The sequence below is a fragment of the Lepus europaeus genome, chromosome 4, assembly GCF_033115175.1.
Source record: "Lepus europaeus isolate LE1 chromosome 4, mLepTim1.pri, whole genome shotgun sequence".
Lineage (NCBI taxonomy): Eukaryota > Metazoa > Chordata > Mammalia > Lagomorpha > Leporidae > Lepus > Lepus europaeus.
This window is the reverse complement of record NC_084830.1, coordinates 44,697,772-44,715,750: the sequence shown is the minus strand read 5'-3', so window position 1 is coordinate 44,715,750 and position 17,979 is coordinate 44,697,772. Positions and strand designations below refer to the sequence as shown.

Sequence of the window (17,979 nt, the reverse complement as noted above, 5' to 3'; positions counted from 1 at the left end):
TTAACCTGCTACATCACAATGCCAGCCCCAAGAAGTTATCATTTAATTGTGCCTTTTACTTCATGACAACGAATATTGAACGTAGGGTCAGAGTATCAAAATAATAAGTTAGGAGGCCAGGACTGTAGTACAACGGGTTAAAGCCCTGGCCTGCAGCACTGGCATACCATATGGGTGCCAGTTCCAGACCTGGCTGCTCCACTTCTGATCCAGCACCCTGCTGATGCACCTGGGAAAGCAGCAGAGGATGGCCCAAGTCCTAGGGCCCCTGTATCCACGAGGGAGACCTGGAAGAAGCTCCTGGATCCAGGCTCCTGCCTTTGGATCAGCTGAGCTCCAGCTGTTGCGCCATTTGGGAGTGAACCAGCATGTGGAAGACCTCTCTCTCTATCTCTACCTCTCTAACTCTATCTTTCAAATAAATAAAATAAATCTTTAAAAAATATGTTAATCGTGATTATGAGATTAGCTGAATTAATGTATTACCGTTTTATAACTTTGAATCATCTGGTATACAAGGAAACTTCAGAAAGCTCATGGAAAAATAAAAGTTGCTTATTTTGGCTCCATAATTTTTTGAAATGAATGCATAGTTTTATCATAATACATATTTTCCATGAATTTTTGAAAACCTCCTCATTTGTATCAATTTATTTTTTTTGCATCAAGAAAATTCATTTTTCCATGAGCTTTTAGAAGTAATTGTCAATTCTAGCCCAAACTGAACAGACTTAAGAGGAGTTAGTATTTTCTACCAGAGCACTGATAAAGGGAAGTACTTTGTACTTAAAATTAGGGAGGAAAATCTTTATCGTAGGAAGAATAGCATATACTTGAAATGACTCATGTTTATCAAGAATGTTTTTTCTTGCTTTTTAGAAGAGCATTTAATGAACTTTCTGACGCTGATTATAGGGAAATTGAGTAAAATCTCCCAGAAGACTAGGGTTGTTTGTCTTGAATTATTTTCTTCCACTTTAGGATTTAAACCGGATGAGAAGTGAATTGCTGGTCCCTGGGTCACAGCTTGTTTTAGGGTCCCGGGAGTCCAAGATACCCGTACTGTTGATTCAGCAGCCGGGAAGAGTGACTGGCGAAGACCGGCGGGGCTGGGGCAGTGGCTGGGATGTCCTGTTCCCCAAGGGCTGGGCCATGGCTTTCTGGATCCCACTTGTAAGTTGCTGTTGATTATGACTCACGCTTGCAGCACTTAAAACGTTACAAAGAGCCGAAAGTCTTCCCGACTGTATACACAGCTTGGAAGCTGAGTGGTACGTTCCTGCTCATGGAGCTGTAGTGCTGGCCACACTAGTGCTGTAGGGTATGGTTCCTACATCATGTCCCTGCAGCCAGGTTATCCTTAGTAAATCCTGTGCCAGCTTATTGTGAATTTTTGAGGTTTTTAAAGTGGCCTGATTTAATGAGCAGTAGTGGCAATGAAATGTTGAAGTTTTTCACTTTAAGAAACTTGCCCTAGTTTAAAAGCAAATGGCTAAACGTTTACAGAATTATGCAGTGTAATTTTTTAAAAAATGTTAATTTGATCATATTTTCCTATCTTAATCAACTGGAACTAAATTTTTATTAAAATCTAATTTTTTTTTCTGGTTTAATTATTACTTTGATACTAGAGAGTATAAGAGGCATATTAGACTGTTAGATTCACATAGGTAATTAAGTTTTGCCTCATGCAATTCTGCCTGCAATTATGCCTCACGCAAGGGACATTCAGTTAATCATTTAGATTGGGAATATTCTAAAGAGATTCTACTTAATTTTTTTGTTATGAAATGTTTGAAGTATAAAAAGGAATATAACAAATGCCAGTGCATCCTCACCTGCCATCCAGCTTACGAAATGAATGAAATGCCACAGATTCATTGGAAGTACCCCATGTACTGCTCTCTCATCTCAGTTCTCTCCTTGCTAAAATAGTTATTCTGATTTTGGTATTTGTCACTACCATACATATTGCTATAGCCTATTAAGTATGTTTGTATCTTATAATAAATATATTTGACATGCTTTTAAACTTTAAGGGGTCTTCAAAAAGTTCATGCAAAATGTGTTCTATGAAAACCAGTATGGATTTCAAAACTTTTTCTACCAAAATCATCTTTTAATTCCATTTTTCTATAAACTTTTTGAAGTACCATCATATATACTTCACTATATATATATATATATTTTTTTTTTTTTGCAATTTACTGTATTTACATGGCATTAGGATTTTCCGTGTTGGTTAATGACACTCCATTTCATTCATTGTTATTACCTTGTGATTATCTGATGACAGATTATCCCACAATATACTTATCTACTGTCCCTTTGATGAATATTTAAGTTATTTCCCTATTTTCCCCAATATAGCTAAGTAATTTCACTTCAAGTTGGTAAATGTCGGTATTTTTTGACATTTCTTTTAGATCTATAGAGGTGCAAGAGTTGGAGGGTTGAAAGAGGCTGCGGTCCATTCTCAGTATAAAAGGTCACCTAGCATCCCAGGTGATTTCCCAGACTGCCCTGCTGGGGTTCTGTTTGCTGAAGAGCAAGCTAAGAATCTTCTTGAAAAGTACAAAAGGTAAGACATGGCTTCTGTCAGTTGAACATGTCTGAAGGGGAAGAGAAGTGCCTGCTTACATTAGCCAACCATGGTTGGGATGGCTTCAGTAAGTCCTGCCATATAATGTGGAGTTCTTAAAGGCTTTCCCTTGAATTCAGCATTACTGAGAAGTAATTAAGATGATATTACTGGCCAGCGCCGCGGCTCACTAGGCTAATCCTCTGCCTAGCGGCGCCGGCACCTGGGTTCTAGTCCCAATCGGGGCACCGGATTCTGTCCCGGTTGCCCCTCTTCCAGGCCAGCTCTCTGCTGTGGCCAGGGAGTGCAGTGGAGGATGTCCCAAGTACTTGGGTCCTGCACCCCATGGGAGACCAGGATAAGCACCTGGCTCCTGCCATCGGATCAGCGCGGTGCGCCGGCCGCAGCGCGCCGGCCGCGGCGGCCATTGGAGGGTGAACCAACTGCAAAGGAAGACCTTTCTCTCTGTCTCTCTCTCACTATCCACTCTGCCTGTCAAAAAAAAAAAAAAAAGGATGATATTACTGCAGTCAGGGAATTGTCTTAGCATTTGTATCTGTCTGGCTTTTATAGGCCCATCTGGGTTACAAACGTTTCTCTCAGTTATTTGCTGACATTGGTCATTAAATACACCAAAACTGTGGACATGAGTGTGAGACACTGCTTAATAGATCCCCACTATTAACCACCCTCCCCTAATGCTAAACGTATTTAAAAAAAAAACTGGTTTAGAAGTAATATATAGTTACAAAATTTTAATGAAACTTGGAAACACATAAAATACTTAATAAATGGGAATAATCCTGCCATCCAGAGACATAGCACTGTTTATTTTTATCCATATAGACTTGTCTTTTTTTCCACTGGAGATGGGTCAGTAAATGACTTTGTTTCCTTTTTATTGTGGAACATGCCAACACGAGGAACCTGCATTTCCTAGGATCCTAGAAGTGCAAACTCCCCTTTTTTCTCTTGTTTCTCGTGGCATCTGCAGTGTCAAGCCAGTGCCTTGTGCACAGTAGTCCTTAAAAGCTTTTATTTGTTATCTGATAAATGATTGAATAATTGAATGTCATTTAGTTCCTTGACTGTGAACTCTGAGGGCAAAATTATGTTTTCCTATTCATTGCTGCAACCAGAGGGCCAGGCATGCCTGGCTTTCAAACCTTTTGTTGATCGATGGAAGAATGGATGGATGGTGATATGTTCTGTTGCTAGCTTACCCGTTCTTTGAGGGCAGCATTCAGGTATTGCATGTTCTTGTGTCTCCTGTAATATAGAGTTGAGGGTCTTTTGTGTGTTTGTTAAATAATATTTGACAATAATTCTTCTCACTGTTGAGACTTTTTCATGCTTGAAGATTTTTCCATAGATAAAAAAATGTTTTTTTTTAAAAAAGCTTATACTTTGTATGCTATGAAAACCATGTTTTTCATTTAACAATATATTATGGATCGTTTTCCTGTATCAATAAGTATGACTCTAAACCAAGTGTTGGCAAACTTTGTTGGTCAGGGGCCAGATAATAAATATTTCTGGCTTTGTGGCCCCTTTGATCTCCATCGTGGAGATCAAACTCTGCCATTGTGGCATGAAAGCAGCCGCAGATGACATCAACAAATGAGTATGGCTGTGTTCCAGTCACACTTTATTTATGGACACTCAAGTTTGAATTCCACATAATTTTCATGTGTCATAAAAGATTATTCTTTTGGCTTTTTTCAACAATTTAAAAATGTAAAAACTATTCTTAGCTCGTGGGTTGTACAAAGACAGATAGCAGGCCAGATTTGGTGTGTGAGTCATAGCTTGCCAGCTTTTGCTCAGAATACAACTTGGAGTGATTACATATGATTGCAGTGTGGAATACTATAGTTTATCAGTGGGACTTCAGGTTATTTCCAGTTTTTTGCCATATGTTTCTGTGAACATCTTCCTGTATGGATTTTTCCATGTTTGTCTGGTTTATTCATTCGTTCAAACCATGTTTATTTAGAGCCTACAATGTGTGTGGCACCATTATAGGCACAGGGGCTGCACAGGGACATTAGCAGGGAGCTGGATGGGAAGTGGAGCAGCCGGGACTCAAACTGGCGCCCATATGGCATCCTGGCACTGCAGGTGGTGGCTTTACCCACTATGCCACAGCACCAGCCCCTATTTATTTATTATTTAAAAGGCAAAGAGACACAAAGACAGAGCTTTTCCACCCTTGGTTCACTTTCTAAAAATGTTGGCAATAGCCAGGGCTGGGCCAGGCTGAACTCAGGAGACTGGAAGTCAATCTTGAGTTTCCTGCATGGGTGGCAGGGACCCACAATACTCGAGCCATCACTTGCTGCTTCCGCAGGTGTACATTAGCAGGAACCTGGAATCAGAAGCAGAGTCAGGACTTGCACCTAGAAATTTAAATATGGTGCACAGGTGTCCCAGCTAGCTCTTTCTTTTTTTATTATAAAGATTTATTTTATTTATTTGAAAGAGTTACAGAGAGAGGTAGAGATAGAGAGAGAAAGAGGTCTTCCATTTGCTGGTTTACTCCCCAAATGGCTGCAACAGCCAGAGCTGAGCGATCCAAAGCCAGGTACCAGGCGCTTCTTCTGGGTCTCCCATGTGGGTGCAGGGCCCAAAGACTTGGGCCAACCTCTGCTGCTTTCCAAGGCATATTAGCAAGAAGCTGGATCAGAAGTGGAGCAGCCAGGACTCGAACCGGTGTCCATATGGGATGCCGGTGTTGGAGGCCAGGGCTTTAACCTGCTGGGCCACAGGGCTAGCCCACCAAATCAGCTTTATAACTGCTGTGCTAAATGCTCACCTCAACACATCTTTTTCTTATGATTTTAGATTTTAGAGTTCTGCTTGGAAGGTCATTTCTAATTGGAAAATTATAAAAATATTTACCTTTTTTAAAAGATTTATTCATTTATTTGAGAGGCAGAGAGAGAGAGAGGTCTTCTATCCACTGGTTCACTCCACAAATGTCCACAACACAGGTGCTGGTCTGATCCAAAGCCAGGGGTCTGGAGCTTCTTCCAGGTCTCCTACATCGGTGCAAGGGCCTAAAGCACTTGGACCATCTTCTGCTGTTTTTCTGGGCCATAGCAGGGAGCTGGATTAGAAGTGGAGCAGTCAGGACTCAAACTGGCGCCCATATGGGATGCCGGCACTGCAGGCGGTGGCTTTACCTGTTATGCCACAGTGCCAACCTCTATTATTAGTTTTTAAAAGATTTGTTTATTTTATTTGAAAGACAGAGTTAGAGAGAGAGGTCTTCCATCTGCTGGTTCAGTCCCCAAATGGCTACATCGGTTGGAGCTGGACTGGTCGGAATCCAGGAATCTGGAGCTTCATCCAGGTCTCCCATGTGGGTGGCAGGGGCCCAAGCACTTGGGCCATCTTCTGTTGCTTTACCAGGGTCATTAGCAGGGAGCTAGATCGGAAGTGGGGCAACCAGGACTTGACCTGGTGCCCATATGGGATGCCAGCATCACAGGTGGTGGCTTTACTTGCTGCACCACAGTGCTGGTCCAGAAAATTATTTTAAATCCCACTTTTCATACTATTTATTCCATTCATACAGATCTCTATAATTCAACGGGGTTTGTAAGAAAATTGTGTTATGTGCTGTGTCACAGCATGACATGTGCTGTGATGAAAATGGGTTTTCTATTCAAGAGATTGAAGTAGGCATGTGTGATAGCCTTTTGGGTGTTAAAAGACCTTTGGGTGGGCAGGTGCCCTAGGAGTGTGTTTTGCTCTCTTTGGAGGCTGCTGCACATTTAGTTCAACCTTGAGAGTACGGGCTCAGTGTGAACCCTGGATGAAGCCCACGGCTTCATTTTTATTTGCCAAAGAAGTGGATGTGAGAAGCACCATAGTCCTGTCCCAGAGTTGACCACTTGAGGGCAGTGCTGAGACTGCTAAGGGCCCTCCAGGCCAGAATGGCGTGCACCCAGGGTGACCCCTACTTCTTGGGCCAGGTCTTGGTTTTCGTTAGCTTGCCCTGTTTCTCAAAGGTTCTGCTCATTTGCACGTTGCTGGAAAGGCCAGCTGGTGTCACCTTTGTGGAAGGCAGCTTGGGAGTATCTGTCAGGGTAACTACTGCTGTATGTGCCTGAGCGGTTCTGCTCCTGGAGACTTACTCTGTGGGCATACTTGTGCATGGGCAGCGTGCTCAAGGCCTTCTTTGCAGCACTGTTTGCAGAAGCAAAGTGTCCTTCAATGGAGGACTGTCTAAACCAAAGAGGGTGTATTCATGTGGTGGAATAAGATACGCAGCCTTATATAAAACAATGAGGGTGCTTTTGAGATACTGACATCAAATGATAATTTGTTAAATCAAAAAAATGAAGTTAAGAAAAAAGTCCTGTCTCTAGAATGCAGCCATTTATGTAAAAATGGGACAAAACATATACATATCTGCTTAAATATATATAAAATATCTCTGGAAGCATGTACAAGAATATATGATGAAATGGGGCTGGCGCTGTGACACAGTGGGCTAAAGTCTCCGCCTGTGGTGCTGGCATCCCATATGGGCACCAGTTCAAGTCCTGGCTGCTCCTCTTCCGATCCAGCTCTCTGCTATGGCTTGGGAAAGCAACAGAAGTTAGCTCAAATGCTTGAGCCCCTGCACCCATGTTGGAGACCCGAAAGAAGCTCCTGGCTCCTGGCTTTGGATCAGCTCAACTCCGGCTGTTGCTGCCATTTGGGGAATGATCCAGCGGATGGAAGACCTCTCTCTCTGTCTCTCCCTCTGTTACTCTATCTCTCAAATAAATAAATCTTTTTATAATTTTTATGATGATAATGACATTGTAGAAGGTAGCTGGGTCAGTAGAGTGAGCATGAGAGAGGAGCAGAGGTGTTAGCCTAGCAGTTAGGACACTGGTTAAGGCACCCATGTCCTGCATAGGAGGACCTGGGCTTGATCCCTGGCTCTGCCTCCCGATTCCAGCTTCCTGCTAGTGTGCACCCTGGGAGGCAGTGGCGTTGGCTTGACTAGAGTTCCTGCCACCCCTATGGGAGGCCTGGATTGAGTTTCTGGCTTCTGGCCCAGCCTGGCTGTGTCAGCATTGGGAGTCACAGTGATAAGAAGTGCTGTGTGTGTGTGTGTGTGTGTTAAAGTGAGAGAAAATTCACTGTCATTCTGAACTCAGAACCTTGCAAATGTACAGGGACATCACTGCACGAGCAGGGGCATCACTGATTTGTGCTCACTGGGCTTGTTTACAGCCACATGGGGCTGGCTACTCTGTGGAAACATTATTTAGTAACGATGGAGGAAAGCAAAAAAGCTGACCAGGAAAGCCGGATGTTATCACAGATTTCTTGGAAAGCTTTGCGCGTGCATGTGTTTTAAACATTGGTGCATTATGATGGCCATGGTCATTGTAACTGCCTCCTCCTACAACACAGGTTTTCCTCTTTGTGTTTCCTTAGACGCCCTCCTGCCAAGCGGCCCAACTACGTTAAGCTGGGCACTCTGGCACCTTTCTGCTGTCCATGGGAACAGTTGGTTCAAGACTGGGAGTCGCGAGTCCAAGCCCAAGATGAGTCTTCCATCGCTTCATCTCCAGATGGCGAGGAGAGCGACTTGAGCAGAGGTGATGAGGTGCTTGGTGCTGCCGAGCCTGCGACTGGTCCTCAGCTCTCTGATGATGTGGGGACGTCTGCCTTTGACCCCAAGGAGCCAGAGGAAGGCATGGACACAGAGTGCCAAGTCCAGGCAGGGCCCGAGAGGATCAAGGACCTTGGTTCCGGTGAGAACTGTGCTGCCGCCCCTGGAGGTCAGCTCTGTGTTCTTAGGTAAGTGTAGGCCATCTCTGGATACATTTGGGTTGTTTATTTTAATATGAAAGAAGCAACAAGGCATAAAAGTTAACCACTGATCCTTTATAAAAAACCCATGTTTTTGTCTTGTTAGAAGGGAAAGTAAAGAGCAACAACTTATAATATTTGATTTGGGGGTATGATACTAAGTGAGGAAATGATTAAAAGTGTTGTCATCAGGGGCCAGTGCTGTGGTGCAGTGGGTTAAGTCAGTATCCCATATGGGCACCAGTTCCATTCCCAGCTGCTCCACTTCCAATCCAGCTCCCTGCTAATGTGCCTGAGAAAGCAGTGGAAGGTGGCCCAAGTGCTTGGGCCCCTGCACCTACATGGGAGACCTGGAGGAAGCTCTTGGCTCCTGGCTTTGGCCTGGCCCGGCCTTGGCAGGTGTGGCCATTTGGGGAGTAAACCAGTAGATGGAAGTTTCTCTCTGTGTAATTCTGACTTCTAAATAAATAAATAAAATGTTGTCATCAATAGATCCGAACCCAGGGGTTTTTTTCTCTGACCTATTTCATTTAGTGTGCTCACAAAGAACCCGTATGGGTGCAAGCTCAGGTAGTAAAAAGCCCCTGGATACCTGAGCCAGTGCCCTGTGCTCTGGTTCACTGGATTAGATGGATTTGTGGTAAGTTAGCAACCCCGCAGTGTAGTGTTGTCACATCCTCCAGGCTATGATGTAAAGTGCGTCTTGGGGTGAGGAGTGCTCACGGCTACTGAGCTCTGCTCTGCAGCTACCCTAGATTCTGTGCCCCTGAGTTCATCTATTTTTAAAGATTTTATTTATTTTAAAGTCAGAGTTACAGAGAGAGAAGGAGAGACAGAGAGAGGTCTTCTATCTGCTGGTTCACCCCCTCCCCCGGGTGGCCACGATGGCCAGGGCTGGGCCAGGCCAGAATCAGGTGCCAGGAGCTTCTTCCAGGTCTCCCACATGGGTGCAGGGGCCCAAGCACTTGGACCATCTGCTGCTGCTTTCTCAGGCCGTTGGCAGGGAGCTGGATCAGAAGAGGAGCAGCTGGGAGCCAGTGCCCATATGGGATGTTGGCACTGCAGGCGGCAGCTTTATTTGCTACACCACAGCACTGGCCCCAACTCTTGAGTTTTTAAGAAAAGTGCTCATCCCTTTTACTTTTCTGAAGAGTAACCTAATTTCCTACCCTTCTGTCTTGTTCAACATAAACTATGCCTAGAGTTTTCCCTCCCTGAATCATTAGCTCCTCTTTATTTTCATCTTTTCACTGTGGTGGCAGCCCTAGATCCTGGCCCACTGCCTTATTTTTTTGTGCCTTCAATGTCTTAATTTTTTAGCCCTTTAGTTTTAGGATGGTAGACAGATAAAAAGAAAAATGTCAGTACCCAAATGTATTCATGTGGATTTTAGATTATTAAAATGATCATAGTGTTGATACATTCCCACATAGAGTAGGAAACCAAATCAACACTAGCAATGTCTCATCTTCTAATGGCATATTTTTTTTCTGAACCAAATATCCTCACATGTGTGTCTTCTACTTCATACAGGAGTAGAAAATTACTGAAGCGCCTGTCAGCCTGGTGTAGGCCCAGTTCTGAGGACTGTCGGGCAGCCCGGCGGGCTCCCTGCAGACGCCAGGAGGAGCTGACCAGAGATGCCTGGCTGCCCATCTTGGAGCACTTCCCCAGGGCCCTGGTGTGGGTCAGCCTGTCCCTGCTCAGGAAGGGCAGCCCGGAGCCGCACACCATGATCTGTATCCCAGCTCTGGAGGACTTCCTGCGGCTCCGTGAGGATCGCCGCTACTGTGGGCCCCAGGAGCCCAAGCACAGCGACCCGTTCAAGAGCAAGATCCTGAAGCAGAAGGAGAAGAAGAAAATGGAGAAGAGGAAGCAGCGGGGATGTGCCATGTCCATGGACCTGGCTGGGGGGGATCCCGTGGCCAGGCAGGAAGCTTTGCCCCTGGGGCTGTGGTCAGGCCCTCTCCCAGCAGTGACTGCACACTGCTCCAGAGTTCTCTTGGGCTTTGTCACTCAGGGAGATTTCTCCATGGCTGTGGGCTGTGGAGAAGCCCTGGGATTTGTCAGTTTGACGGGCTTGCTGCACGTGCTGGCCAGCCAACCGGCAGCCGAGCGGGGCCTGGTGTTACTGAGGCCCCCCGCCTCTTTGCAGTATCGGTTTGCACGAATTGCAATTGAGGTGTGAGTGTAGGTTCACAGGCCAGCAAGGCATAGATAACTTTGCCAAGTCTCTCCAGGGACTTTTGCTTTCTCTGTCTTCTGTTTTAAAATATCACGTGAAATTCCTTGAAAACAAGAATAAAAATGGTATATTATGCAAAGGACAAAATGATATCATTCCAGTAATATCATGGATATCCATCTTTGCCTGTCCTTGCTGGAATACTTTTGAGTTATTTGGCCTGTGTGGCCACAAGCTCTTGTGGTCTGATTTCTTCCTCTGTGTAATTCTTGTTGAAAGTCGTTAGCACCCCTATCTTTTTTGGTCTCCTTTATTTTGTTAAGAACAAGGAGCTGTCAGTCTTTTTGAAAACCCTTGTGGTCATGTGCTGAGCAGCAACAGCTGTTTCCTGATTGGATCGTTAGAGAGTAGGAGACCATAAACATCAAGAGTCTGTACCTGAGCTATGGGTCATGTTCTGTTCTGTACTAAGAGCATGCCCAGACCCTCTCTCCATAAGGAAGGGAACCAAGGACCGCGCATTGCTGCCGGTTTGCAGGCAGGCAGGTGTGCAGCGCAGAATGAGGGGCCTATGACTTTATGACCCCTTGACCTCTTAACATTGACCTACACATGGTCCTAGGACTTATCTAATTGTTTTAAATGAAACATTAATTGTTTTGTTTCTGCAAAGCATTTTTGAAAGCCATAGAGAACATTTCTCAGCATATGTTCTGTGAAATGTGTTGCCTAGGAAAAAGAAAGATTCCATGGTGAGGATGATTTTTAGGATACTCGGAGTTAAACAAAGCTGGGCATGTGTTTATTAAAGAACCTCTGGAACCTTCCACGTAATCATGTATATTGTGAATCTCCAGGAAATAGATACTAGTGTAGAAGATTTTCTAAATCTTCTGGACCCCAAACTCCTTGTACGAGGAGCACTTTGTAAGATCGGCGCTCTTAGGAACCCACTGTGGGCAGTGTGGCTTGTGTGGTGCGATAGCTACCTCTGCAGGGTGACAACCAAAACCACCTGCTGCTTTTCAGCACCAGTGCAGCCACACTGTCCACCTGGAGCCTGAGCAGGGTAGAAAAGACAGGGCTCATCCTGTCCCAGAGGAAGCGTGACCCCATCAGTGCTTTTTTTTTTTTTTAACTTGTAGAGAAATTCAGTGGCCCATCAACTTTTTGTTGCCATGTACAAGGGTACTTCGAGAAATTCACAGAAAAATAGAATTAAAAGATAAGCTTGTTTGAGCGCATTTTTAAAAAAAATCCATGTGTAGTTTTCTCATAATAAGCTTTTCTCATGAACTTGTTGAAGACCCCTCATATGTCTCACTCATTCTTCAGTCCCTTAACTTTCCTGTCCTGAATTCCCAGCAGAGTCTGAGTATGCCTTTTTTTTTTTTTTCTTTTTTTACTTTAAATGTGTAGGTCAGCATTATTTCATGTGAACCAGTTGGGTTTCTGCAGTAGCATTTGGTAGTAAGCGTCTTTGGGGGTTGCTGAGCATCAGAGCCGGCAGAAAGCACCCTGAGCAGGTGGCGTGTCTGATGTTTTCCCTCTCACCCTGCCTCTGGATGTCTTTGTGTCCATCCCAAACGAGATGGAGGAAACAAGTGGAGCTGAGTGGTGTCTGTAAACCGAATAAAAATGTCACCTGGTGTTCAGTAGTGAATATTTATTGGCCTGCTCCTCATTTGTTTTCTGGGCTCTAAGCCACTTCATCTGCAGCTCAGCTTGCTTAGTGACAAAGTCCCAGCCTCGTGTGTGGTCACCTCACCTCATCTGGTACAGCACCTGTGTGGGCCCGGATGCCCTGCCCTCGTTATAGCACACAGGGTAGGTACATTTGCAGTTACTCTGCCTTGAGTGATCTAGTGGAGGTCAGAGAGCTTGCACTGTTGTCCAGACCAGATTTCCTACAATGTCTTCCTGAGAGCACTAGACCCCAGAGGGGTTCCCTTGAGAAAGGTGTCCCATGCTAAATAAATCCGGGAAAAGCTATATTTAGCCACCTCCTGTTACAGTCTAGGCTCTGCACACTTGGCTCCTATAAGAAACAGAACTGATTTTTTTTTTTCTGTGTGTTTATGCTTTGTTTTTTGAAATATTAGCATAAGTAATATTGCCATATCAGTCATCCATATTCATCATAGAAAAATTTGAAAATGAAGACCAGCAACAGCACCACTGTTTAAATCACCTGGGTTTTCACTTCCTGGATGTAACCACTTTTCTGGTACATTCCTTTGTAGGCAGTCAAGTGTGTGTGTCAGGGGGCAGTTTTAAGAAAAACACATGGAGGCCTGCATTGTGGCTCAGTGGGTTACGTCGCTGCTTGTGACACCAGATCCCATATCAGAGTGCCGGTTCGAATCCTGCTGCTCTATTTCTGATCCAGCTCCTTGCTAATGCACCTGGGAAAGCAGCAAAGGATGGTCCAAGTGCTTGGGCCCCTGCACCCATGAGGGAGATCTGGAGGAGGTTCCTGGCTCCTGGCTTTGGATCAGCCCTGCCTGGTCTGAGTTCTTTGTTCCCAGGCAGCAGGCAGTGAGGGGCAGTGGACATGCTATAGGCACTTCTGGGTAGTCCTAACTGGTCTGCCTGTGGCCTGATCGGAGGTTTGGGGAGCACAGTGCTAGTTCCAGGCCTGGGCTGTGGTTACAGGTCCCATGGTTTCGTGAGTCTGGTCCCTGCAGGCCTCGTCAGAACAGACAGGACCCCAGGAGGTGCCTTTTCTTTGGAAACGGGCTTGTAAGTCAGAATTGCCTGATAGCCCAAGTTTCGCTCCGGAAATCAGTCTTGGGTTGGCCCAAGGATTGGTATTTCTTAAAAACTCCCTAGGCTGTTGTGACGATGTGTGGCTCAGTCTGAGAACCTGCTCCAGGAGGCCTGGACTCCTTGAGCCTTCTGCACCTTGGGGAGGTGTGAATGAGTAACGAGGAGGTGGAAACCTTATAATTTTTGTGCCTTTAACAGGCCTGCTTGCCAATATGAAACAATCTATTTCTGTAACATCGGCTCAGGGGGTCTGCTGACTGCATTCTGAGACATCCAGGTGGGAACTTAATGAGAACGTTGTGTTGTGGGCTGGGTGGCCCAGAGGAGGGGCCTCCACCTGGGAAAGAGGCCTGGTCTTGAGAAAGAAAACAGCCTGGCTCATTACTTGTATAGCCTTCACTACTTGAGAATATCAAGTGAGGACTTTTTTTGGTTACCTTTGCCCAGTGTCTTTCCAGATCAGCTGGTCTTCACACTGGTTACATGTTGGAATCACCTGGGGAGTTCTCAAAACACTGGGGCCCAGGCCCCACCTTCCTCCCAGGAAAGCAAATTTAAGTGGTCAAGGGTGTGGCCTGGACATTGGGCCTAAGAGCTCTCAGGTGACTTGCAAACAAGGTAGAGAACCATGATTTCAGACTTAAAATGAGGTTCCAATGTCATTATCCAGAGACTGCTGATCAGTAGCCGGGAGCTATGTGGGCAGATGTAGGTCATCTTGAGCAGGACACACAACTACTGCTGAGGTCCCTGGTTGGGGTCCTGCTGGAACCGAGCAACAGCCAAGTTGATGACAAAGGGTTTCCCCTCTCCCGCACCAGGTATAGTTCTGGAAAATTCCACCCTATCCATCTGTGTGCTTTCACTTGAAATGCTCACAGGCGTGTGACTCTCCCAGTTCCTCTCTTCAGCCTCTTCAGAACTCCCTGGGCCTCATTCACTTTGCTCTGAACACTCTGGTCTTTCTGTTTCTTAAATAGCCAACCTCTTGGCCCAGCCACAATTTTGCATGTGTGTGCTCTGCCTTCATGGAATGTCCTCAGCCCTCGTCATCCCACCCTCTGAGCTTGATTTTTTTGTTATTTTTTTTTAAAAAGGTTTATTTTATTTATTTGAAAGAGAGTTACAGGGAGAGGTAGAGACAGAGAGGTCTTCCATCCGCTGGTTTACTTCCCAGACGGCCGCAATGGCCGAAGCTGCGTTGATCTGAAGCCAGGAGCCAGGAGCTTCTTCCGGGTCTCCCACATGGGTGCAGGGGCCCAAGGACCTGGACCATCCTCTATTGCTATCCCAGGCCATAAGCACAGAGCTGGATCGGAAGAGGAGCAGCCAGGACTAGAACCGGCACCCATATGGGATGCCGGCGCTTAAGGCCAGGGCGTTAACCCGTTGCACCACAGCGCCGGCCCCTGTTCTTATTTTTTTTAAAACTTTCCTGAGCACTTACTTGTGCCATCACTGTTGCTGTCTAGGGTCTGCATTGGTAGAAAGTTGGAGTCAGGAGCCAGAGCAGATGCTGAGGATCAAACCTAGAGAGACTCAGGCATCTTAGCTGCAAGGCTGCACACCTGATTCCCCCAAGATTTAAGAGCCCTTCTCTGCTTGTCCTATTTGAAGTAGCCCCCTCCTTCCCAAATTATCCTCTGTCACACAATGGATTTATTTTCTAATGATGTCACAATAAATAATGTTAAATTCCTTTGTTTACTTTTTTATTGTCTACTCCATTGATGTTAAGCCTCATAAAGGTGAGATCATTTCTTTTTTGATCAGTATGACACCCAGTTTTTATTTTTTAAAGAAGTTTTATTTATTTGAAAGTAGAATTACAGAGAGAGAGAAATCTTCCATCTGCTGGTTCACTCCCCAGATGGCTGCAACTGCTAGAGCTAGGCCAGATCAAAGCCAGGAGCTTCATTTGGGTCCCCTACATGAGTAGCAGGGGCCCAAACATTTGGGTCATCTTTCCCCACTTTTCCCAGGAAGCTGGATTGAAAGTGGAGCAGCCGGGACGTGAACAAGAGCTTACATGGGATGCCAGCGTTGCAGGCGGCAGCTTTATTTGCTATATCGCAATGCTGGCCCCATACACCTCAGCTCTAACACAGTGCTTAGCCCATAACTGTGTTTAACACATTTTTGTTGAATTGTCGCATTAAATCGAAGATGTGTGTATTAAACTTGATAATGCTGTTTAGGCCAGGCATATGTTGTAATGAACCAATGAACCACTAGGTGGTGCCAAGACCTCATGAGTAAATCTCTCCCTGGGCAGAAAAAAACATCAGAACTTAAATACAATTTAGTTCTAGTTGGATTGGTCACAGAACAGTCAAAATCTCCCCTTTGGGGACAGACTCATGCCAAAAAAAATGTTGGATTGAAAAGAATTCATGATTTTTAAAGAGGTGCCTAGAGAAGAAGTAACTAAAAGTTTTTATGTCAATGAATCCCATCCTCTTCCCCATCACGAGCTGCATCTACCAAAGATGCAGGGAGACCATTTCTTCACCACGGGAAGCAATGTGCATCTTGGCAGCAGTAGGCATGGGCTACACCTCCACCTGTCCCCGTCTAGTCCCGTTTCTCTGCACTCTCACATTAGCTACCACTGAGAATCACCCCTTTATTTTTATGAAGTCAATGATGAACCTGTTTGCTTTCTTTTCTCTGGGCTACACAAGCCTCATTTCTTAGCTTTCCTTCTCTTGTTTCCAACATCTCACAGAGGACCTCAAATTATCTGTTGGCCAAGACACAGTTTGTTCTCAGAACAGTCCTGCACAGCTGTGTGAGCCCCAGGCGGAGGCTGCTGGCATTAGGCAGCCCCACCAGCAGTCTGGGTCACTGCGGGCCTCCTCCCTCCCTGCTCTGCGGGAGTTAGCCACTGCTGCTTGGGGGCATGTGTTCCTTTGGTTTTCCTTAAAAGCTGAGCCTGGGATGGCTGACATGCAGGTAGTTTATTTTAGGAAGTGACCTAAGTGAACAGGAGCGTGAAGGCTGGGAAGAGTGAACCAGGGAGGGAGCGAAACCTGATCCAAGTGTGCATTGCAAGCTGGTTACCAGGGGGCCACTGGGGCTCCCTCCTCCTCCTTCGTCCCACCTCCTCCGTGGAACTGAGTGCGCCTCCACACTGTCTACATGAGCTCCAGAAGACAGAAACTTTATTTACTCGCTCCCCTTCCCACTGGCCAAGGGCTGCTCCCCCAGGGCAGTGTTGATTTTCTGGCACCAGGCGCTGGAACTGCTGAGCCTGCTCAGTGCTAAGAAGCGTCACAGGCACAAGACCAGAGGGCAGCTAAGGCAAGGTGTGCCCAGCAGGTTGCTGAAGCCAGGGCTGTGCTGAAAGCAGGCCAGGGAGACGGGAGACAGGATAGAAGGTGGCCAGCACAGATAGGGCCTCCTGAGACAAGTGACTGTGTCCTGTGGGGCCACCTTTGCAGAGCCAAGGGGTGTGTGTGTGTGTGTGTGTGTGTACACGCGTGGGTGCACGTGCACACGTGAGCTTATATGCAAGCTGTTGTGCCTAATGAGCACCCTGGAACCAGCAATACAAGTTGGCGTGTAAGCTCAGAGCTGTTCTGGCCAAAATGTGGAGCAGCGACTGTCCAGCTGCCCAGCAGCCTCTCCGCCCGGGACTTGTGCAGAGGTCTGCCCATTTCCCTGTGTACACCCGCCCGCAACAATGACTAGGAAATAAGCCCCAGGGCTGAAGGGCTTTGTGTTTGTTTGTTGATTTAACAGTGAGACCTGGTTTCTGGGTCACTGTGGCCTTTTTTTTTTTTTTTAAGCAGTGAGGTCTGGTTTCTGGTTGCTGATTTGAATACGCTGGGCAGGGACTTGTCTCTCTTCCAGCATCTAGCAGATGTCCCTGTAGGTAACGTATGGGTGCTTTAGCAGGGTTTATGACTTCCATGGCCTCACATTTCAGGGGCTTGGGCTCTGGGAGAGCTGGAATGGTGTTCTGTGTGTGCCTCTCCGCCGTTAAGGGAGAGAGGGAATGTGAGACACCAGGTCCTGGCTTCTCTGGTGTTGCTGTTGAGACATGGGCCCCGAGGCAGCTACCAAGAGACATCGGAGTGTCTGTTTGCATCTAATCTCATCAAGCGCCGCGGAGTCACGCCTGTCCACCTACATCATGTCCACCCGAGCCTGAGTGGCCTTGAAGAAAGATCGCCTTAGAAGACTCTTCTGGAACTTAGGCTCCCATGCGAAGCCTCATCTCACAAAATTCCTTTCTGGATGGTTAATTGTTTTCTGCTCATGAACGTCTGCGGAGCCTTCTCTTTGGAACAGGGCGAGGCGGAGATAGAAATTGCTTCTCACTAAGGGCAGAGCGAGGCTGCAGGGCCAGTTTGTCACTCGTTGAGGTTCAGGTGTGTCCTCCACGGAGAAGCCGGTGGCAGCCAAGGGTTGGGTCGGGGTTTTATTTTCCCGGGGCCAGCATCATGGACCAACCAAGCTGCCAGGTTCTGCCCTTCGCGAGCCCACTCAAAGGCTGCGGGGGAGGGGAGGGGAGCGCCCTCCCCTCTACCGCAGTGACCGGGGAGTCGGGCTGGGGGCAGGCGGAGTTTGGCACTCGGCAGGGATTTGTCCCTCATCGTGTCCTTAGTAAGGTAAGGCC

General features: G+C 46.4%; 1 protein-coding gene across 1 annotated transcript in view; it reads left to right on the top strand.

The window, feature by feature from the left end:
• POP1 (POP1 homolog, ribonuclease P/MRP subunit) overlaps nucleotides 1-12,845 on the top strand; it is a 42,486-nt gene extending 29,641 nt beyond the window's left edge. The window contains exons 13-16 of the mRNA XM_062188184.1: nucleotides 982-1,173; nucleotides 2,427-2,581; nucleotides 8,024-8,389; nucleotides 9,935-12,845. Of these exons, the coding sequence (XP_062044168.1) occupies nucleotides 982-1,173; nucleotides 2,427-2,581; nucleotides 8,024-8,389; nucleotides 9,935-10,589 (1,368 nt within the window). The 3' untranslated portion in view covers nucleotides 10,590-12,845. The remainder of the gene's footprint in view (nucleotides 1-981; nucleotides 1,174-2,426; nucleotides 2,582-8,023; nucleotides 8,390-9,934) is intronic.
• The last annotated feature ends 5,134 nt before the right edge of the window (nucleotides 12,846-17,979 follow it).